Source organism: Dermacentor silvarum, chromosome 4 (assembly GCF_013339745.2).
Source record: "Dermacentor silvarum isolate Dsil-2018 chromosome 4, BIME_Dsil_1.4, whole genome shotgun sequence".
Classification (NCBI taxonomy): domain Eukaryota; kingdom Metazoa; phylum Arthropoda; class Arachnida; order Ixodida; family Ixodidae; genus Dermacentor; species Dermacentor silvarum.
The window spans coordinates 180,492,730-180,511,128 of record NC_051157.2 but is presented as its reverse complement, the minus strand read 5'-3'; the positions used below and the strand labels follow the sequence as shown (position 1 = coordinate 180,511,128).

General features: G+C 46.6%; 1 protein-coding gene and 5 non-coding genes across 7 annotated transcripts in view; all 6 read right to left on the bottom strand.

The window, feature by feature from the left end:
• Positions 1-4,856: 4,856 nt before the first annotated feature.
• Positions 4,857-4,975, bottom strand: LOC119451294 (5S ribosomal RNA). Its single transcript, XR_005191786.1, has one exon. It is a non-coding gene; the product is annotated as a 5S ribosomal RNA (ribosomal RNA).
• Positions 4,976-5,485: 510 nt separating this feature from the next.
• Positions 5,486-5,604, bottom strand: LOC119451291 (5S ribosomal RNA). The gene has a single exon (XR_005191783.1). It is a non-coding gene; the product is annotated as a 5S ribosomal RNA (ribosomal RNA).
• Positions 5,605-6,111: 507 nt separating this feature from the next.
• On the bottom strand, positions 6,112-6,230 carry LOC119451259 (5S ribosomal RNA). Its single transcript, XR_005191781.1, has one exon. It is a non-coding gene; the product is annotated as a 5S ribosomal RNA (ribosomal RNA).
• Positions 6,231-6,740: 510 nt separating this feature from the next.
• On the bottom strand, positions 6,741-6,859 carry LOC119451170 (5S ribosomal RNA). Its single transcript, XR_005191707.1, has one exon. It is a non-coding gene; the product is annotated as a 5S ribosomal RNA (ribosomal RNA).
• A 514-nt stretch (positions 6,860-7,373) lies between these two features.
• Positions 7,374-7,492, bottom strand: LOC119451051 (5S ribosomal RNA). Its single transcript, XR_005191623.1, has one exon. It is a non-coding gene; the product is annotated as a 5S ribosomal RNA (ribosomal RNA).
• A 483-nt stretch (positions 7,493-7,975) lies between these two features.
• The window catches only part of LOC119450791 (liprin-beta-1), a 64,820-nt gene continuing 54,396 nt past the window's right edge, over positions 7,976-18,399 (bottom strand). For both annotated transcript variants that reach the window (XM_037714289.2, XM_037714290.2), the window contains exons 11-12: positions 13,553-13,609; positions 7,976-12,235 (exon numbers count right to left, since the gene is read on the bottom strand). In XM_037714289.2, the coding sequence (XP_037570217.1) occupies positions 12,185-12,235; positions 13,553-13,609 (108 nt within the window). In that variant the 3' untranslated portion in view covers positions 7,976-12,184. The remainder of the gene's footprint in view (positions 12,236-13,552; positions 13,610-18,399) is intronic.

Sequence of the window (18,399 nt, the reverse complement as noted above, 5' to 3'; positions counted from 1 at the left end):
CACGATGTCGCAGCTTGACATATCGCCAATCGCTAGGTTTGCAACCCACGACGCAACGAGGGTGACTCATGGTCCTCGCGAAAAGGAACCTCCAGACCAACACTGACCGCGCAGCTTGTGTCAACACGAAGCACGTTGTAACACCAGCAGACGACACTTGATCTGTGACGGAAGTAGTTAAGAGTAGTGATAAATAGTCGCTGTGTATCCTCTTTGTGTCACTTTTTTTTAAAATAAAAACAAATTAACCCACATTTCAACTATTATGAACAACATTTGTTCACCATAAAGTTGGAAAACTTATAGATGACACAACCTGGGTAGCTAATTGGATAGCTTGCGCAACTGATGTCACGCACACTAGCTATGTATATTGTAACGGGGTGGCTGAAAACTCAGCGGATTGGCGCCGCTGCGATCGGTAGCGATGCACATTTTAAAATCCTTATAATAATCTACACGCATTACGTGGAGCACTTAAATGTGTAACTTAATGGTTACAGGGACCTGCCCTAACGACTCAGTGTGTTTGTACAGAATCATCAAAACCATTTCAGGGTTCCTTTAATTCTTTCCCTACCACACTCACTGGGCATAGTTAGCTCGCTAACGATGGTTTCAAACACTGTTTTTGAGACCTTCCACACTGCTTACAGACATATTGCGCCATCTGACGCATAGTAGGAGAAGTAAGCTTTCGATTCTTACAATAGAGTTCGTTCTTTCCAGCTTGGCGGCAATCTTTGAACAGGCTCCAAAGACGCGCTCGTCAGAGTTGAAAGCGAAAACGGCAGCCTCCGCAAGCGGTATGTGAGTTCTGATACATCGCAGATTTCGCGATTATGCTGCAGCTGATTTTATCAATAGTTCATAAAACAGCTAGTCTGAGGATGATGCCTTTTCATCTGACTTTGACTCTAAGAGTGACGACAACGAAAATGGAACTGGAACTTGAGTATGCAATGCTTGTTCGTGCTTCTCCACGAACTGAAGCCATTCAGCATTAGACAGCTGACATGGACGCATACCGAAAGGGCAAGAAATGTTACAACAGCAAAATGCAGCAGAGAACAAGAGTTTACTGCAAGACTTCTATTCCCCCTATGTTTCACATCAAGGTAGTGCTCTGCTGCATGGCAGACCCAACTGTAGGGCTTGCAGTAAAATTTTTGTAGCGCAAGTAGTTGTGAAGAAAAAAATTTTGATTTCTTCGCAGTTAGTGCTTATTAGATAAAAAAAACATTCTGTGTATTTGAAAAAAATTTTTAGCATTTCTTTCTTATTAGATACGACCATATCTTTACGAGTTTTGTTCAATTTTATTGCACAATTTTGTTTTGGGAAATTTATATTTCTTTATCACATAAATCTCGTTAATAAACGTTGCATCCCTGAAAACCGGATTCATTCTGATTTGCTTTCATGTATTGCATAAACTTTTGAGTGTAATAGTTTCTTTCAGAAAAAGAAAATCTCGTGTGACCTACAAGAAATGGCTATTTTGCCCACAGTAGGAAAAGAGTTGAATGAAAACCACTAAGCGCACAATTCTTTAAAGGGACACTAAAGAGAAACAGGAAGTTCAGCTGGAATAAAAGAGGGACCCTTCAGGAATGCATGCAGTTTTTGTTGGGTGCAAAAATATGAGTTATTAGCGGAGAAATTCGTAAACAAAGACCAAATATCTCTTCCTCAATTTCTCTCACCCCTGATTTGGTGCTGAAGCAGTGTCGTCACAGATTTCATTGCTCTCAGCGAATCAGAATGCGCCATGATACGTCACCGCTTGCGTAAACGGCCGAGGCGCTAGCTGCCTCATGGCTGCATGGCAGCTGCATTTGCGTTCGCCGCGATGGATACCGTTGCTGCCTCTGAACCTTGCAACGAAGAGCTCGCCAGGGAAGCAGGACTGCATTTCAGCGATATTCAGTGAAACGGAGCGCGAAATGATCCTCCGTGCTCGAGCGGTAGGTGTTTCCGCGTGCGATGTCGGTGAGCCGCCGGCCGCGCCGGCAAAAAGCAGAGCTTCGTTTTCGTCGACGGAGGCGAAGCGTCCGGTCCGCCAGGCGACGATGTTCCCGACAGAACAAGCGTAGAAAGTTGCGCACGTATTCGGTATGGTTATTTCGTGGCTTTATTTAATAACATTCAGCACTCACCGAGCCGCCAGTTTGCTGCTGCAGGGGCACCGGTAGGGGGTTTGATGAAGCCCGCATTGAGGGAACAGCTGCTCGAGAAAGGACTGGCCTCTGGGGCACGCCAAGATACTTTCCGAGGGCAAGATTATACACATAATCCGAGGGCGAGAAATGCAGAGAGCACGCTATCGGTTTCTCTGGCTGTTTTGCAGTTTTATCGTCGGCAGAGCACTGAGCCATTGCGAACGCCGGGGAGCCGGGGCTCTCCGCGCGACACCACATGAAAGGACACAATCGAGTCAACACTGCCGCTGCCCCTGATCAAGCGCCTTGCGCCATTTACACAGCCCTCAACACTGCACACACGAGGCATTTTCTGGCTGTTTCCCACGAAGTCAACGTTTTTCGAGCCACGCAACACGCAACCAAACACCATAGAGCGGAACAGGTGCGCGCAAGGATGCATTGACCAAAAACAAAACTACGAAACTATCATGGCCGCATGTATCTCCATGCCATTTTTTCTTATTTATTTAATTTTGTGCTAAACTTGTACTTCCTCGCTTGAAATGGTTTAAAAAGTTGGCAAATGCTGTTTATGTACGTTCAAGGTGTCTTTCATGTTGCGTTTTATTAACAGCGATAAATCACTCTCGACCAATCGCGACCGGCCTGCATTTGTAATCTCCGACGTCACGAACATGTAGTGCGGGAATTTCGAAAGGGCGTCAGCACCTATCCTTCAGTTTTTCGCTATTTTCTCGCTTATTAAACACATGTTTGCAGTAAGAATGGTATGGCTGTGATCGTGAAAGGATAATCTACCATTTAAGCTCCACTTCCGGTTTCTATTTAGTGTCCCTTTAAATGAAGAACTGGCAGAAACTCTCTAAATATGGCGATTACAGTCCAGTTACTACCAGCGAAGCCTCGATATAAAGAAGTCAGTAAAATCAGCAGTTTTCTCCATTGCAGTATTGAAATTTTGTTACATTAAAATTCAATTTTTTTGCAAGAAAGTACAGTCACTGAAAGTTTTTCTTACACGGAAGGGGCCGCAAGATTTTCCGTATTATCAGGCAATCAGAAAGAGCAAGTTCGAAGCAGAAAAAAATTCATTTTGTTTGAATTTGAGCCGCCGCCGAAAGATATGGTTTCCTGCTGTGTCAACGACGAAGCGAAGCCAGCCAAGCTTGCACGCCCACTCTGCCTCCGGCGCTGACAGTGTCATCCGCAGTGGGACGAGGCCATCATGAAAAGTGCCGGCAGTGGGGAGCGAATGCTTTGTCTGCCTCTCGCTTTAACACGACGTCTCCAAAACTCGGAGCTCACATAACCTCCAGTATTACTAAATGCATGGGAAGACAAAGCACATGATGCCATGCAATCTCGGCACGCCTGCACAGGCGGCAGATTACATCTTGAAAAGCAACATTGGATTAGGAAAGGTTACACAGCTCGAAGGAAAGCGCAAGCAAGTTAGCCGCTCCAGGCTCACGGCTAAGTTCCCTCTCAAAGATGCTGTGCCATGAGGTGGCAACACATTGGGCAACTTTCTCATAAAGGTGTCGGACTTTGCACCAGAAAAAAGAAGTTATTAAAGGATTCTGGTACTGCTATTGCAGCACGTATAGCATGACTTGCTGACATGAGGCAGTCTGCCACTTATTCTGTCATGCTCCGTTAGTAATGCTTTTGTCCAGCTGTCAAATGAACGTGTGGACTCACCGCCTGCCTGTCGTCACCGGGGGCAGGCGAACGCTCCTTCCAGTCAGGCCCTGTAACCGGCATCACGTAGGAAAATCAACTACTACTGCGAAGATGGCTGGCTCTTCAATCACACCAGTTCCAAAACTCTGCTTAGTCAATCAGCCACCACAGATTGACAACGTGCCACCAGTGAGCAACAACGTGAAACATGACTTGGATGTGCCATTATACACTGCTTGCTAAAGTTTTGAGCAAATCTGACAAAAGAAGGTGTTCATTAGAAATGAATCTTACCCCCCCCCCCCTCTTTTCTTTTGCTGCAGTGATAGAAAAGGGGTGCTTTATACAGTGTAGACCACTTATAACGTAAGTCGCCGGAGTCGCGAATATCCGCACTATAAGCGGTACCGCACTGTAACCAAAGCAACAATTTTCCAGGCCCGCACATATGCAAAACATGTGCACCGAGCCGCCACGCGTATGCGACAGTCGAGGAATGCGGCTAGAACATTTGCATTCAATTTACAGTCGAATCTCGTTAATTCGAACCAAATCACACGGCGGCGCCTCCGATCGGCACAGCCCCGGCACCCAATCTCTACGCACAATACAAAAATGGTCGTAAGCAAGCGTTACCGTCGTCGTCTCCGTTTGTGTGGTTTACTGCGTGGCGCTAGTCGTGCGCACAAACACGAGAGGGCGTGCCACCGTTGTGCGGCGTTGCTGTCCATGATCGGAATGCAATGTCGTATCTTGATTGAGCTCCCTGTGATAATAATGTTCAACTGTAAGAGAGATGCACTGATTGCCGCGGCCAATCGTGGTCTCCTGCACGTTGTTTCTCGCGCTCCCCACGGAATTCGATGTTGGCTCTACGAGCTGGCTCTCAAGCGAAAGAATGAACGTAACTCTGAAATTTCACCACCGACGTGCTGACATAAAAAAAAAAAAAAAAAAAATAGAAAAGAAGAGAGACAACGCACGCAACCGAAATGCAAAAAGAAGGGTTGCCATCAGCACTCGGTGTTCCCAGGTGGTCTCCCTCCCAAGTACTGACCGAGCCCAATGCTGCTTAGCTTCGGGGATCGGACGAGAACCGGCGTATTCAGCATGGTATGGCCGATGGCGAGAAATGTAGTTAACGACTTGACCTCTATCACACACTATGTGCATTCGGCCGACTGTACTTGTTTTGCTGCTACAGCACGTGCTAAAAACCATCTCTACGCACAATACAAAAATGCGTAAGCAAGCGTACCGTCGTCGTACATTCCGTTTGTTGTGGTTTACTGCGTGTGCGCTAGTCGTGCGCACAAACACGAGAGGGCGTGCCACGTTGTGCGTGCGTTGCTGTCCATGATTCGGAATGCAATGTCGTATCTTTGATTGAGCTCCCTGTGATAATAAATGTTCAACTGTAAGAGAGATGCACTGATTGCCGCGGCCAATCGTGGTCTCCTGCACGTTGTTTCTCGCGCTCCCCACGGAATTCGATGTTGGCTCTACGAGCTGGCTCTCAAGCGAAAGAATGAACGTAACTCTGAAATTTCACCACCGACGTGCTGACATAAAAAAAAAAAAAAAAAAAATAGAAAAGAAGAGAGACAACGCACGCAACCGAAATGCAAAAAGAAGGGTGCCATCAGCACTCGGTGTTCCCAGGTGGTCTCCCTCCCAAGTACTGACCGAGCCCAATGCTGCTTAGCTTCGGGGATCGGACGAGAACCGGCGTATTCAGCATGGTATGGCCGATGGCGAGAAATGTAGTTAACGACTTGACCTCTATCACACACTATGTGCATTCGGCCGACTGTACTTGTTTTGCTGCTACAGCACGTGCTAAAAACAATCTCTACGCACAATACAAAAATGCGTAAGCAAGCGTACCGTCGTCGTACATTCCGTTTGTTGTGGATTACTGCGTGCGCGCTAGTCGTGCGCACAAACACGAGAGGGCGTGCCACGTTGTGCGTGCGTTGCTGTCCATGATTCGGAATGCAATGTCGTATCTTTGATTGAGCTCCCTGTGATAATAAATGTTCAACTGTAAGAGAGATGCACTGATTGCCGCGGCCAATCGTGGTCTCCTGCACGTTGTTTCTCGCGCTCCCCACGGAATTCGATGTTGGCTCTACGAGCTGGCTCTCAAGCGAAAGAATGAACGTAACTCTGAAATTTCACCACCGACGTGCTGACATAAAAAAAAAAAAAAAAATAGAAAAGAAGAGAGACAACGCACGCAACCGAAATGCAAAAAGAAGGGTGCCATCAGCACTCGGTGTTCCCAGGTGGTCTCCCTCCCAAGTACTGACCGAGCCCAATGCTGCTTAGCTTCGGGGATCGGACGAGAACCGGCGTATTCAGCATGGTATGGCCGATGGCGAGAAATGTAGTTAACGACTTGACCTCTATCACACACTATGTGCATTCGGCCGACTGTACTTGTTTTGCTGCTACAGCACGTGCTAAAAACAATCTCTACGCACAATACAAAAATGCGTAAGCAAGCGTACCGTCGTCGTACATTCCGTTTGTTGTGGTTTACTGCGTGCGCGCTAGTCGTGCGCACAAACACGAGAGGGCGTGCCACGTTGTGCGTGCGTTGCTGTCCATGATTCGGAATGCAATGTCGTATCTTTGATTGAGCTCCCTGTGATAATAAATGTTCAACTGTAAGAGAGATGCACTGATTGCCGCGGCCAATCGTGGTCTCCTGCACGTTGTTTCTCGCGCTCCCCACGGAATTCGATGTTGGCTCTACGAGCTGGCTCTCAAGCGAAAGAATGAACGTAACTCTGAAATTTCACCACCGACGTGCTGACATAAAAAAAAAAAAAAAAAAAATAGAAAAGAAGAGAGACAACGCACGCAACCGAAATGCAAAAAGAAGGGTGCCATCAGCACTCGGTGTTCCCAGGTGGTCTCCCTCCCAAGTACTGACCGAGCCCAATGCTGCTTAGCTTCGGGGATCGGACGAGAACCGGCGTATTCAGCATGGTATGGCCGATGGCGAGAAATGTAGTTAACGACTTGACCTCTATCACACACTATGTGCATTCGGCCGACTGTACTTGTTTTGCTGCTACAGCACGTGCTAAAAACAATCTCTACGCACAATACAAAAATGCGTAAGCAAGCGTACCGTCGTCGTACATTCCGTTTGTTGTGGTTTACTGCGTGCGCGCTAGTCGTGCGCACAAACACGAGAGGGCGTGCCACGTTGTGCGTGCGTTGCTGTCCATGATTCGGAATGCAATGTCGTATCTTTGATTGAGCTCCCTGTGATAATAAATGTTCAACTGTAAGAGAGATGCACTGATTGCCGCGGCCAATCGTGGTCTCCTGCACGTTGTTTCTCGCGCTCCCCACGGAATTCGATGTTGGCTCTACGAGCTGGCTCTCAAGCGAAAGAATGAACGTAACTCTCAAATTTCACCACCGACGTGCTGACATAAAAAAAAAAAAAAAAAAAAAAAATAGAAAAGAAGAGAGACAACGCACGCAACCGAAATGCAAAAAGAAGGGTGCCATCAGCACTCGGTGTTCCCAGGTGGTCTCCCTCCCAAGTACTGACCGAGCCCAATGCTGCTTAGCTTCGGGGATCGGACGAGAACCGGCGTATTCAGCATGGTATGGCCGATGGCGAGAAATGTAGTTAACGACTTGACCTCTATCACACACTATGTGCATTCGGCCGACTGTACTTGTTTTGCTGCTACAGCACGTGCTAAAAACAATCTCTACGCACAATACAAAAATGCGTAAGCAAGCGTACCGTCGTCGTACATTCCGTTTGTTGTGGTTTTACTGCGTTTTACTGCGTACGTGCGCGCCGGTGGTGGTGGTGATGGTGGCGGCGGCGGCGGCGGCGGCGGCGGCAGCAGCAGCAGCCCCGTTTTTTTTTTAATGCAGCAGCAGTTGATGAGCTCAACTTCTTCCACTGTACATACCTGGAATCAGTGCTTTCACATGGTGCACGTAGCTATATTCCTGAGTGCACACATTCACGCTGCGAAGAAATTCAGCCTCTTCTTGGGTTCTGGCATTCTGGAAACTTCTGTGGGCAAACACACTTGCCATGAATGCTGAAATAAATGAACAAAAAAGCACAGCAGACGTAGACCAGCTTTAGCTGTTTGTGAATAGGGGCACTACTGCACCATCTTGTTTATTTCAGCAATGAGGTTTCCAGAGTGCATGAAGGACAATATCGAGAAGCACGAAAACTATCACGACAGGACACTGGGTTTTGTACAGGTTCCAATTAAAGTTGTTTCTTTTATAATAGCTTCCTAAGTAATGCATATAATGGCCAAGCACAAGGGCTTCGTTATGGAGTTCAAAGACAAGTGTGTAAAGCGATAAAAAATACGGCTCTCAAGAAGGCACAGAAATGAGCAGCAGTAGCTGGCGCTCACAGCACTTTTTGCCATTTTGGGCAATGATCTCTGCAGGCGAACTGCCACAAAGTGTACTTACATAGTTCACTCATATCTATGCGTAAGCAAGCTTTATGAAGAATGTTTGCCACATTTGTCAAATGTTCTCCCTAGCAGCACTGTGGTAAATTCAGGGCAAAGTATCATGAGTGCACATCATAGTCACTTTAGTTATGAGCATGCAACATTACCTCATCTGTGCAAGTTTAGAAGTTTATCCAGCAGTAAAAGGCACTGTCTAAGCCTCTGCATTTGTGAATAAGCAGATAACACTACGAGTAAGGCATATATTCTTCAAAGCCCATTACTGTTTCTTCTGTATACTGCATTAGCTCTGCACATGACCACAACTGCACCATGGTTCATACTTTGAAAGCAACGCTCCGGAAGCTACGCAAGTGTGGCCACAAAAATGTATCACTCTGCCTGTTTTGTAGTGAAATGGCCTTTCATCTGCAATGTCTTTCACAGAACAGCTCCCTGGTGTATTAAAATTATGAAATGTGGAGTAAACACTACATCAACTCCCATATTGTTTGCATGCCTTGAACTTCTAGCATGTAACAAACACACTGTGAAAGCTGTGCAATGAGTGCAATTTTTGTCTACGTACTCCTACGTGACAATTGCTTCATACATTGGGCCTGTAATGTATGAAGTGAGCACAGTGCCAAAGTGCATAGCGCATTCAATTTCTTCCTGTCATGTAGCACGCACTAAGATTTGCCTACGAATGCAGATAAGTGTGGGAAGTTGCTCTGGCTTCCACAGCATTGTCTGCCATGTACAAAACCAAATACAGAGTCACACATAGCTGAGGCAATTGTCCGCGTTGAACTTTTTACTCAGCAAGCTTTATACACCTGCTAGATTGTGAGCTATGCATTTGGCTTACAGCCGAATATAAAAGCCAGTGACCTGACGCATAGCAGCAAACACTAACTGCATGGCAGTCATGGCAGGAACAGCATTTGTCAAAAGTTTCAAAGCCACTGCATGACTGAACTGATTGGAATGGGTGCCCTGTTACTGCCAAGGAGTGCCACAGATTGTGGATGACAGTGCTCTTTTCTTTCCAGTTACTTCACACAGTGCCAGGTGTACTACAACAGCCCTTCAACAGGAGTTGCCACTCATAAAGTGGCCTCAAAATTTTCATAAGAACTGCTTGGCAGATCAAGTCTTTATGCACATAACTTGCACGATACTTGAGCCCAACTAACTGGCAAGCTACCACATACACACACTAGAACCATTTGCTGCACTGAGAAGGCATCTACAGCCAGTGTAAAAGTCTAAAAATTCTTTTTTTTCCCTTAATCTGTAGAACCAGAGGAGAATCGAAGGCCATGTGTGTTACCTTGGAGTAAAATTTGATTTTCGTCACAACCTCAAGACTCCGCAAATTCAAAAATGAAGCTCCGGAAACGTCAGCAACATTTAGACGCAACACGCAGAAGATACAAAGCAAGAGTGATAGTACAGCCATCAGCCACATGTGCATTGTCAAACCTCCGACTATGACAATACAGTGGAAGCATGCAGGCTGTTTTAAAATGTAGGATCCTTACTTGTGTGTCCTCTAATGCCCAAACTATGACAAAAGCCACATTAAAAAGGTGGACAGTAGCTCTGCACAAAGCACCTTGGTTACAAAATGCGAGTCTGACTACTAGGACAAACAGTGCAGGAAGGAACGGAAATGCCGAGTTCCACCTACAGCGCTCAGCTAACATCAGCAGACAGAAAATACTAGCAGTTAGCCTCATGTATAACGTGAGGTGGTGCCAGGTGGGGCACTTTGGCACGGAGGCACCAAACGAGGGACGACACAATCCTCCAGAGTCAAACTCACAGGCACAAGGTCATCAAGCATCTCATGAAAAGTTGCACAAACGCTACTTGGTTCCTTGCAATGAAAAGCAGGTGTCACTGCATAGTTTTAACAAGACACAGAGCTAAAAAGAGTGAAAATTTCAAATTATGGGAGTTAACGTACTAAAGAAATACATCCGCTCTAACTGATGCTGTAGTGGTTGGGAACCGAGATTAATTTTGACCAACGAGAGTATTTAATATGCACCTACATCCAAGTACATGAGCACTTATGCCTTTTGCTGCCCATCGGAATGCAGCCACTGCGGCAGGGAATCGAACCCGCGATCTCGTGTTACGCAGAAGGCTATAGCCATTGGTGGCGGATAGCTGAGAAAGATCACACAAACACATGGGGTGACGCCTAAACTAACAACTATATTATTACATGCACACTTGAGAGGCAGATGTGTAGGAAACAGATACCCCAAAAGGCAGGCAACACAGGCAAGTAACATGTGCATGCTCATGAGGATCAGTACATTGTTTGTCTTTAGTGCCACCGAGTGAGCATAAACTCTTAAAACTAGGCCAAACAAGAAAAGTATGCATAACTGATTGTGCTTGATCATGTGTGTTTTACTTGCTTCTCTCTTACCTTGATCACTTTTTAGTCAAATTGTTTCCTACGCACTTCGACTCTTAAATATGAATGAAATGCTATATAGTTACCTTGTGTATGATACCGTATGTGTCTGTGGTCATCTTTGATAGCTCTGCATCATGTTAAGACTATGCGGTGCAACTAGCCTTCTGCAATGTCGCACAATGGTGGCTATGCACATAAAGGGTGCACATGGAAAAGCTCCCAGATGATGTTGCGCTGCAGAACGGAAACACTCGCTTTGTACAAGAGGAAAAGCTCCCCTAACAGAATAATGTAGAAAAAAGCAAACACTGAGCACTTCTTGCATAGTTTGAATAACAGCTCTCTTGTGTGCCCTAGCACAGTACTTTAGATAAATCACTTCGGGGATATCACTTTCAGTGAGCCCTCATTGGCTGTGCCAGCAGAACTGGATGTGATAAAAGCAAAGCTTCCCCTCCCACGAGTGTTGTTCTCATGCCGCATAGTACTTGAATATCTCGACAAACAAGATGCCCGTCACTCTAGTGATTCGTCTTGCTTGTCGTCATATCAAGCATTAAGCGAAAGCGTGCGATCACAAGTGGTCAGTCAAATGAGGATATGACAACCCCCCCACCCTCTTTTTCTGCCCCCCAGTTGCCACCCAGTTGGCAGCCTAGCCAGTTTTTGTAAACGCTGATATTTTAACAAAATAGACAAAAACATGACCTACATAAAAAACAAACCCATAACATAGGAGGTGCAAACAACAAGCGCAATCATACATATCTGCCTTTTCTTTTTTTGGTGTGCCGGCTTTGACAAACAAACTGCAGAAAAAGAACCAAGACACAATGCCAGTCGAGGATGAAACAGGAATTGTGCCGCATGTTAGCAACACAGTCATCTAGCTAAAGGAGGGTAACTCTGACAACTACATGCTCTGAGAGCTATCACCACACAATATGGGCGACCAATCTATTGTGCCCCACATACCGGCCCTTGTTGGCAAACATCAGCTTCATCTACCGCAGAAATCATTACCACAACAGAGTGAAACATTTTATGCATAAATACCACCACATTCGGTGTGAGCTGCCACATGTTACCCACTGGGAGCCACTTGCCCCTTTATAGTAGAAACACCATGTTTGTCAAGATCCTGCCAACAGGTGCACGGTATGGATGAGCCTTTCTTTTCTGTTTTTGCACAAACATACTTGTCACCGTTCACGAATTAATAAAAAATTTTTTAAAGATTAAACGTAAAGAAACAGCACTTGCGAGAGAGCTCTGCATCCTGCTTGCAATACTTGTAGTAAGTTTAAAAAGTGTCAGTATATAAAATAGGTGCATCATTTCACGATATGTGATGCGCATGTATATATTAAAAAAAAAGAAGGCAATGAGGTGCTTTGGTATGGGCAAGATTAGAGACGGTTCTATGTTGCTGTTTAGATGTTGGTCGATGCCAGTTTGTCCAGGTTCTTTACTTCTTGAAGTTTCTGCAAGAAAGCGCAGAGAAGAGGTCAGCTCAGAACTACTGGCAGCAACCTCATGCAATCTTTTGATAAGTGCAAGAATACAGGATAGCTAGTCACAATGCACCAGTGCTGCTATTTACACTGTAAGGGATGTCATAGCAAAGGTCGCTTTGGACAAATTTTGACCCCATAGGTATTTTAATGTGCCTCTAAGATCTGTCTTTTTGCCCCTGTCAAAATGTACCCCCTGCAGCCGGTAACTGGCCTGGTGATGTGCTAGCAGCACAAACAGCACGTCAAATGAGCTACAATAGCAGGCAAGAGTAAAACCACCTCCAAAGATTAAGTATACAGTTGACTTCCATTAATTACAACCTGATGGGACTGATGAAATTGATCGAATTATGGGCGGGTCAAATGAAAAAATATGCAGAAGAAAAATGCCAAAACATGCTGCAGATTCATTTGGCAGTAGTCGTGCGATTCCAACATGCCCCCAAATCAAAGTTCGCCCACTTTATATGTGTCCAAAGTAGAACACTAACGTAGAAATGAGCTTAAAGCTCCTTAACAAAGTAGAAATCTGACGCGGACAGGATTTTTTAGCAACAAATATGTTGCACAATGGCAGCCGGTTTTCTAAAGTCAGCTTTGCCACACTACAATCAATTGTTATCAGACATTGCGAGCTACAGTTCTTCCTTGAAAATGTTCCTAGGCTAGGCCAAAAATGGGTGCTTTTCGATGAGCAATAACATCTTCCATGCATTCACTGCCTCCTAATCTCCTCCGAGACAGATGCTTTCACTAAAGAGGTCGCTATCGGGGTCACCATAGGGGTCAAGCACATGCTTGCTGACTAGCCAAGTTCAAATTATTCAGCAAAGGTTTATTTTGGGATTGAAATGACGAAAGTGTGCGCTCATAGAAATGCATGAGCACCGGTCGGGACCCTCAGGCGGGGTCGAACTAACTGTAAAATCAAATTAACTGGAGTCGAATTAGCAGAAGTCTATTGTATAAGCTGGCAAGAAGAACTACAGTACAACCTCACTGACATGTTCACGGTTATAAAGTTACAAATATATCCCAGGGGCTATGTCGTAGCAACCGGCTCGTGGTAGATTACCTATGGACTCCTCTGTATTGCATTCACGGTCAACGCTCTGACGTTCCCACAGATTTCCCTGCATGTGACGTCGCACTTGCAACATAGACATATCAGAAATACGTTGGAGCGAATACATGTACTGCAGTGCTGCTTACTGCACTGTCCTCACATCACAGAGGGTGCACGTTCACTGGCGGTGCAATAATTGTAAAATCATGCAGCCTTACCATGAATGAGGAAATTTCGTTGGACACAGCTTCGATTTCTTGAGCTGTCTTGGGATCCTGGTATAAGCATGGAATAAAATTTAAAAAAAGAAAAAGAAAGCCCAGTGTTAATGTCAACCACCCAAATAATTGCTTGGGAACATGTGCACCTGACAAGTACTATTCTTCACACAAGGTGAACACGACACCACAGCTTATTTACCACATGTTGAGTGAACAGTATACACAAGGGAATGGCTTCGGATCACTATATATATATACTCAATGCTGCACAAGTAAGGGAGACAGGTATCAACAGCTCTCCCGGTAAAACCAGTAGCTCCTAATGCTTTTATTTTGCACACAGGTAGCATTTTGCAAAGTATTTTGTTCAACAGATTTAATATTTTGTTAAATATTTGAAAATTCCTGCACAAATAAAATTCAGTATATGCCCAACTTTTTGGACTCCCTAGAGACCACAATGGCATCCGGAAAATGAGGCAACCCGAAGAAACAAATGCATGCTGCCTTTAATTTCCCTCACGGGCTCAAATTTTCAACTCTCTCCAGTTGGATGTGCGCAGTAACATGACGTTGGCTAGCTCCGACGTAGTTCCGCCATCTGTTGTACCTTTCTAGAAGCATATTTTCCTATCTCTCTGGGTTTGCTCAGTCTGTGTGTCACATGTAAGAGGCCACCTGTGGCGCGAAAAAGAAGAGGAGCACGCGATGCCCGGTGTTCGGAACGGCGCAAGCACGCGAGGCGCACGAACCGAGGCATAGTCGAGGGATGAACGGCGCTGTCCGTTGACTTTGAACGTGGCACCGGGTCAGGAAGGTCGCATCTCCAGCTATGCTCTGGCGACGGGAGACTTGGGGGTCTGGTTGAGTCCGCGACGCTGGCCGTCCAAGGTGTGGCCGTCGACCTCGGCAAGTTCGGGCGAGGCTCCTGGACGGGCTGCAGCTTCTCACGGCAGGACCAGGCACCCCAGAGAGGATCCCCCTTCTGCGGCAGACCGGCACGTTCGATTCTCCTCGGGACACCACGTCGGCACTTCTGAAGAAGTTGCGACGCATCCCGACGCTAGGCCTAGGCAGGTGGGCCTAAGCTACGGCGAACGCCATTGATGACGAGCTGACGAGCTCATCAACAACGAAGTACCGACGAGCTCACCACCAACAAAAGAGAACGCAAGTCGTCAGCATCTACGGCAGCATCGACACCCGAAGGAATACGACTTGGACCCGACGTAAGGAACTTCAAGTCAGCGGTCCGTAAGAGCCCATGTTTTTGTTTGCGACGCAGTTAGGCCAAATGCAGGGTGGCTAGACTCTGACGAATCCGCGCTAAGACTGACCGAGAGACTAAGGCGGAGCGAGGCTCCGAAACTGAGATAGTTTTGTTTAAGTAGTCTCTAGTTAATCTGAGTTTGCTGTTTGAGTTCCAGTGAAGACTTTTGTTGAACCAATTTTAGTTTCGCGTGCCTTTAGCTTTGAGTTACGGTTTTAGTGTTGTGTGCCGCGTGCTTCTACCGTTCTTGTAAATATTAAATCCTCGTTTGCTGTGCCGCCAGTCGTGTCTCTCCTCCATCGAGAGTAGCGCATGCTCGCAACTCTCCGCACTCCCAAGTAAAGGTGACAAAATATTGGCGAGCCTGCCAGGATAGATACGGCCCAGTCACCGATACTCGGGAGTTGTAAAGATGGAATGGGAACGTTTGGAGGCGGTAGCGAAGGATTTAAACCTGTCGAAGGAGGAGACGATAGCGTTTTTCAAGTATAAGCAAAACAAAAAGAAAAATAACACGAACGAGAGCGTGAGAAGCACGAACGAGCACGCGCGGAGCAGGAACAACAGCGCAAAAGTGAAAACGAAATTTTAGAGTTGAAGATTAGACTGGCGGAGATGAACGCCAGGTCTCACAAGGGGTCGATTGTCCCTAGTACGGCGTCATCTGACTCTACTTCACCCAGGCCAAAACACATTTGCCCCATGAAATCGATGGCTCCGTCTGATGAGAGTAGAGATGATTTAGATGAGGATTCGCATCGCGATGAGAGAAAAGCGGTCGGGCAAGGCTGGGCAAGGAACGAGTGGGCTAGCGCCTTAAGCCGATGTCGAGTAGGCGAGGCGGCTAGATTAGCGGAGCATGCTACAGCTAAGAAAGCGTATGAGGAACAGAGACAGTCTCTTGAGAAAGAGATAGAGATGCGGCGAGAGAGAGCACACACCTTGAAAAGGAAAGAGAGTAAGGCCGAGATAGAGATGGAAAACAGGTGTGATAGCGTAGCAGGGTTCCATGACATGTGAGAGTTGCCAGGAGAAGGTGGCAGATTAGAGAGCACCTGTGAAGCCGTAGAGGAGAATTTCGTGACTGGGGAAGTCGTGAGTCAGAAGAACGACTTATTATACCGGAGGTGTGTGTTCAATTCAGGAAGAGAGGTTCAGCAGTTAATGGTCCCAAAGGAACTGCGAGAAACAGTAATGAAGATAGGACATGACAGTGTGATGGCAGGACATCAAGGGATAGGGAGCACGTTGGCGAGAATTACAGAGGAGTTCTTCTGGATTGGAGTACAGAGCGACATGAAGAGATACGTCAGGTCCTGCGATATATGTGAAAGGACGGTGGCGAAGGGTCGTGTAGGAAAGGCACCGTTAGGAAAGATGCCTATTGTTGAGCTACCATTCCACCGTGTAGCGATTGATATTGTAGGACCCATTAGTCCCACATCCGGGAAAGGTAACAGATATGTGCTCACGTTAGTGGATGTTGCCACTAGGTATCCTGACGCGGTAACACTTAAGACGGTAGACACGATTCAGGTGGCCGAAGCATTATTAGAAATGTTTTCCCGGTACGGCGTTCCAAAGGAGATTTTAAGTGACAGGGGCTCTAACTTTACATCGGAAGTGATGAAAGAGATAAACAGGCTGCTATCCATAGATCAAAAGCTAACTACCCCGTACCATCCAATGGCCAATGGGTTAGTGGAAAGGTTTAACGGGACATTGAAAACAATGATCAGGAGGATGTGTCAGGAGAGGCCAAAAGACTGGGATAGATACTTGCCAGCGCTCTTGTTCGCGTACCAAGAGGTACCACAAGCCAGCATAGGGTTTTCTCCATTCGAGATGATTTATGGCAGAGCACTCAGAGGGCCGACAACTATTCTCAAGGAGTTGTGGACTAAAGAAGAACTGGGTAGTGAGGAAAAGACGACCTATACCTATGTATTGGAGCTGAGGAACAGGGTGGAGGAGACGTGTAAGTTGGCCCATGAGAAGTTAGCGCAGGCTAAACAAACTCAGAAGAAATATTATGACCGCAAAGCAGCGTCTAGGAGATTAGAAGCGGGAGATAAGATGTTAGTGCTGCTCCCCACAGACCATAATAAAATTTTGATGCAGTGGAAAGGACCTTTCATGGTGACGCAGAAGAAGAATGAGTTGGATTATGAAATTGAGGTGCAGGGTCATAGAAAGGTGTTTCATATTAACATGTTGAAGAAAAAAAATGTCACAGTTTCGCCCTAAGGGCGAAGCAATGAATGCGATAGGAACACAGCAATGTCATACGAAGTAAGGTGAGCGGCTTTGGTAGCAATATGAATTGTAGTAAACATGAGCTGATTAAGTAAGCAGGTGTGCTGCGGCGTAAGTAGACCGACATGAAGAGAGACTCGATGACCACGAGAAGGCGCGTGTGAAACGGTGGTGTTGATGAGAAGCGCTGCCCGTGGGCAGCGCGTGCGAAGGGACACACCTGTAGCGCTGCACTGCCGATCCGGGCAGCATTGCATGTGTAGCGTGCGTTGGAAAATGTGGCCCGACTATTACTAACTGTGGTGTGAGCGCGCACAAACAAACATGAATAGATCACACTGAATGACTGCAGACAACGACTGTCAAAACGCTGGCAGCAAGCGCATATACGCCGCAACGGGGAAGGTACGTGCGGTCTATCGCTTCAACGGAAACTGAGCGGCGAATGTAAAGGTCAGAGCCGTGTGGAGATAAGAGATGGTGCGAGCGAGCGACGAGCGCGGTTGTTGGCAGAGTAGAAATGCGCCCCCCCCCCCCCGCCCCCCTACGCTCCCTCCGGCGCTCGCTTCTCGCTTCCTTGCTTGCGCGTGGAAGATTGAGTGCGTTCTCTCCGTGACAGCGTGCGTCTCCGCACGCTTCCGCTCGGGCATACGGCGCGCGGCGAAGATTTTATCTATACGGAACCTCACGGCGACGGCGACGACGGTGACGGCGACGGCAGAAATCCGGTGGAAGTGTCCATATAATTGCTATCGCAATAATATGAAGATAGAGAAGAAACCGGAAAAGGGGAGGATGACGCAGGAGCTAGAGTTTGTATGGTAATCGCGGAGGAGAATGACCATGGCGAGGTACCAACGTATGTTGATAAGAAGACTATGGGTGTGGAGAGCGTCAAGTTAAATCCAGCCCTAACAAATAAACAAACAAAAGAGCTGAAAGCGCTAATACACAACGTTGAAGTAGTGTTTTCCGATTTACCGGGGCGGACGAATGTAGTGCAGTGTGAGCTACAGTGTTCCACAGAAGAGCCAGTACATGTAAAACAATACCCTCTACCGCTGGCAATGCAGGAAACCATAGAGAGGGAGGTTGAAGAGATGCTGAAACAAGGCATCATTGAAAGGGCAAACTCTCCCTATAACGCACCGCTAGTGGTGGTTAAAAAAGCAGATGGCTCCAACAGGGTATGCGTGGATTTCAGGCGCCTGAATAACGTGCTAGAAACTGACGCGGAACCAATACCCAGAATAGATGTAGTGGTGGCAAGGGTAGGTAAGAAGAAATATTTCTCAATGCTCGACCTGGCAAAAGGGTA